Source organism: Zalophus californianus, chromosome 14, assembly GCF_009762305.2.
Source record: "Zalophus californianus isolate mZalCal1 chromosome 14, mZalCal1.pri.v2, whole genome shotgun sequence".
Classification (NCBI taxonomy): domain Eukaryota; kingdom Metazoa; phylum Chordata; class Mammalia; order Carnivora; family Otariidae; genus Zalophus; species Zalophus californianus.
In genome coordinates, this window is record NC_045608.1 from 67,252,363 (window position 1) to 67,256,827 (window position 4,465).

Consider the following 4,465-nt stretch of genomic DNA (forward strand, 5'->3'; position numbering starts at 1 on the left):
CTCCCCCGAAAGAGCCCTTGCTGGGCACCGGAATGACCGGGTAGCTGCGCGGGCCTTTGGCGCCAGCCGCCGCGCCCGCGCTCGCGCCGGCGCCAACGCTGGTCACGCAGCCGCCCCCGGCGCTGCCCCCTCCCGCCCCGGCGCCGCCCGAGGCCGCGGCCACCGAGAGGCTGGCGGCGGCGGCGGAAAGGCTAGCGGCGGCCACGACGGCCGCCTCCTGCAGCGAGTCGTCGTCGTCGTCGAAGCGCGGCCGCTTGTGATGGGCGTGGGGCGCGCCCGCCAGCTCGGCCAGGGGTGGCGGCGGCGGCGGCGGCGGGGGCGCCCCCAGCAGGTGCGGACCCAGTAGTCCTCCGCCTCCAGCCACCGCGGCTGCCGCTGCTACGGCGGCAGCCTTGACAGAGCTGAGCGGGTGGCAGGCGGGGTGCGCGCCCGGCTGGGGCAGCGCGCGCTTTCGGCTACCGCCGTTGAACATGGCCTTGACATCCTCCCAGGCGAAGACTAGCTCGTCCTGGGGACTCTTGTCAGTGAGCTTTAGATGACGGCGCCACGAGTTGAAGTTGGCTGCGTCCGGCTGCGTGTACTTGGCGTCGGGCGTACGGTGCGAGTGGAAGATGAACTTGTTGGGTGAGAAGTACATGTTGCAGTAGCTGCATTTGATGCACTTGGCGCGGGAGCTGTTGTAGCGCGCAGGGATGAAGCTACCGCGGCAGCCCCAGGCGCACTCATGAGACACGTCGAAGGCGAAGTTGTCGGGCAGCTTGGGCGGCCTGTTTTCGCCTAGGAACGACTTGCACAAGCGCTCGGCCTCACGCTTGGTGATCATGCCGCAGCGGCGCGATGAGATGGGCATGGCCCCAGCGCGCCGCAGGATCTCCAGCTGCACCGGCGTGCACTGCACGCACGTGATGCCCAGGGCCACACGACGGTTGTGGATCTCGTTGTAACTGAAGTTCTTGAGGAGAGTGTTGGAGATCTGTGCCAGGCACAGGCGCTCTTGCCCGTCGATCACCAACGACACGATGGGAATGCCGTAGAGGATCACCTGGCCCACCTGGTTGGGTTTGAGGTTGGCGTGGCCCGGCCGCGGCTGGCTCAGCGCGTCGGGCTGGAAGGCGCTCGACGGCGATGCCAGCAGGATGTCGTTGGGCCCCGGCAGCGGGCTGGAAGCCATTTCCTCCGCCGCGGAAGCCCGGGCCGAGCCCTCTGGGTCTGTGTTGGAGACTGGAATGGAAAGGAGAAAGCGTTGACTAGAGCCTTTTCAGTCTTGAAACAGAGGGGTGGGTTGAGTCGCTAACTAAAGAATTATAATAACTCCCTAGCTCTGGCTAAGTAAGACAAGATTAGCGCTGAGCAAAGGGACCAAGTTTCAGACACAGAAGTCCTCTCCCTTAGTTGTCTTCAAGGTTGTCCTTTGGAAATTCAGGGATTGGGAAGTACTTTTCTTCTATTCTAAACATCCAAAGTAAGTTAACTGTGTTTTACAAAAATGCAATCAATTCCTAAGAAACTCAAAAACTTACCCCGATTTATAGAAGCTGGGAGAATGAAACGGCATGCCCGCTAGAAATTAGGGAGTAATGATGACAACTGTAACTGTCGGAAAACTGGGGGTTGGTCGTTGAAACCCAAATTTAAAAAGAGAGACCATTTACATTTGCTTAAAAATAGATTGATTTTGGTTAAGAAAAATAAACCCAAGCCTTTAAAAAAGTGATTTTTGTGGTATTTGTGGTTTCCTTGGGAGGAAATGCGCTACTGGTTGAGACACAACTTATTAAAGCAAAACGAAATCCCTCCTCCCCCATCTTTGCCATTAGATATTTTGATACTGTAATTAGAATTTTTTTGAAAGATGGGAAAATGTACAAAGCCATATGCACGATTGCACTAAAATAGGCCATCTTACTTTCAGTCTTTCAAAAGCCACTTGCTGAACTCAGTGGTTCTGGTTCCAGAGACGTAGTTTAAGAGGATGAAGTTGTAGACATGTAGGCATTAAAAAAAACTGTTTTCTGTCATTTCCATGACAATGAGTAAATAAGTACAGGTGAGTTTGTGAAAGCCCAGAAACTGTGTAAAGAAACTAACAATTCGTGGTGGTCATTAGTGGCGGGCTTTAAAAGGCTAGTTTAGTCATGAGATGAACCACTTTCTGTGACACTTCTTTTTCTGATCTATGTAGATATCTCGGTATCTATAAGGGGGAAAAGATGACCCACAGTTTAGATAATTCGTGGACCAGGTAATCTGTGGGAGTGTTGAAAGCGGAAGCTCAGGATTGGGCCTGCAGTAAAATGTCTATCATCTTCAGTCATTGGGATACCATAATAGGGGGAAATATTCAGTAAATTGAAAACACACAAAAAGCAAGCGGAAGAAATCTTTGTGATAAACGCTGCTAAGTCAAACTAACAAAGTTGTTCAATCCCTAGGAAGACAGACAGTGACCTTTCCACAGCTACATGTCAGATGGGGTGCGGCTGCTACCACTACCCTTTGCCCTGGTAAATCACTGAGGGCCAGAAGCATCGCCACTCTTGGCCAAGTACACTGAAGTTTGCTATTACAGCGATTTCAGAGGCTATACTATCCTACCCTTTCACCCAAATCGTCTTCTCCTTGCCCTCTCTGGGCCCCTGGGACATCTATCCCTATGCCTTTGCCCTGCTGCCCCCTGGATCCTCAGCTCTCATTACCTTCCGCAGCCTCCAGGAAGGTTGAACAAACCTCGACGCGATCAAACGAGACGGGAGCCTGGCTTGTCACTTCGGATGGATCAGAGACAATATTTCCAGGGGACAGGGCGTTAAATGGCAGTTCCTGGCACAGTGATACCTGGGCCCAACATAACCGTCCCAGCTTCGCCCAATGGTCCTTCAATGCTCATTTCCCTCCCAAACAGGATTCTTAGGATTTTAATAAGACCCTGGGATAACGGGAATCCTCGCGGCGGAGCAACGGCGCTCCGCGGGCCCGGCCCTGGCAGACAGCTGACTTTACATTCGAGACCCGCAGCCTTAGCAGCCGTAGACTGAGCAGGGTGTCTCCACCTGGGTGTCCTCCACTGTCACCCCAAACCCTCCCAGAAACTCCTGTCAGAGCAGAGACACAAATAAGAGGGTTGAGGCTGGGTTTTTTAAAAAGCGAGCGAGGGGAGAAGAGACAAAAGTTAGTTGACCTGAGAAGGGAAGCTGGCGAACTTCCCTGTCCGACTCAGGAGCCAGCGACCCCCAACTTAACTCCCCTGGCTTCCAGACCACCAGTCGCCACGACAGCCCGCCGCTGCCCCTCAGCCTAACCCGGAAAACCCCGCCGCAGGGACGCCCAACTGTGGCCCGGCGGGTTCAGCAGTACCTGGTAACCCCTAGGTGTCTTTACGCGCGTGGCTGCCGGCCCATCTTCCGAGGGCGCTCGGAGGCGAAGCATCCAAGCGGGTCCTCGAATCCAGCGGACGGCACTCCGGAGGGCTCCGCGTGAAGATCCTGGCGCTCGTCGGCGCTAATGGCGCTCGAACCCGGGCCCGGGGAGAACGACAGCCTGAATTGTGGCGGGGCGTCCGCTCGACCGCAGAAAGTGTGGGCGCGCGGAAACCCGCGGCAGGCGAGCCCCAGGTGGAGCGCAGTCTGACAGCGCCTTTCTCTGTCTCTGAACTCCTGTCGGACCGAGGGGACGCCACCCAGCGGGCAAGGTGACGTCACCGTCTCCCTGACACTCCACATTAAAGGGCTGGCATGTTCCAGGGAGGGAGGGGGGAGGGGAAGCGAGAGCGAGCAACATCGAGATCCTTTCTCAGCAGGCAAGAAAGCTAACACCCAACCAACCCGCAATTGACAACAACCTCTCCAACCCGAGAGCAAAAAACGCAGCAATAGTGCGGTAGCCGCAGATCTGATTTAGGAGTGGGAAGTCGAATAGTCTGCGTGCATCCTGGGGACCTGGATCCTGGAGGCCCCAGATTGTAGAAGGACGTCTCTAAATCGACTGTATCCCTGCCCGTTGCTGTCCCCTCCCCTTATTTCTCTGAGCCACCCTCCTTCGTGAATGATCCCTCTGGTACATGGTGCAAACCAGTAACCTCGCTGTGCCTCCAAAGACAGAGAAACCACAGTCAGCTGGAGAAGAGATTAACTTCATCACCTCATTTGAAACACTGTGAAATGAGAAAAAAGGAAGTTTCTGCATGGGGTTCCCAGTCTAGAAACTTGGAAGGAAGCATGAAGAGTGTCCTTGCTTTCTAATATACCCTTGCTTTTTAGGGCAAGATGCAGAAAGTCATTGCAACATTCTCTATTTTGGAAAGTGTACAGTTAAGTAAGGACCCCAGTGAGTGTGTGTGTGCACTCATCTATCAACTTCATTCAGAATAGGTCTCTAACCCACTTTATAAGACCCACGCAGGCCACCTCAGCACAAGGAAAAGGTGAGTCAGGAAAGCAGGGAGGCCCTCAAACCCTTGAGCAAGTTG

At 54.7% G+C, this 4,465-nt stretch overlaps 1 protein-coding gene across 1 annotated transcript in view; it reads right to left on the reverse strand.

Moving 5' to 3' along the window:
• SKOR2 (SKI family transcriptional corepressor 2) overlaps positions 1 to 3,383 on the reverse strand; it is a 42,563-nt gene extending 39,180 nt beyond the window's left edge. The window contains exons 1-2 of the mRNA XM_027576768.2: positions 3,355 to 3,383; positions 1 to 1,221 (exon numbers count right to left, since the gene is read on the reverse strand). The exon at positions 1 to 1,221 is cut by the window's left edge and continues 1,436 nt beyond it. Of these exons, the coding sequence (XP_027432569.1) occupies positions 1 to 1,171 (1,171 nt within the window). The 5' untranslated portion in view covers positions 1,172 to 1,221; positions 3,355 to 3,383. The remainder of the gene's footprint in view (positions 1,222 to 3,354) is intronic.
• Between the last annotated feature and the right edge of the window lie 1,082 nt (positions 3,384 to 4,465).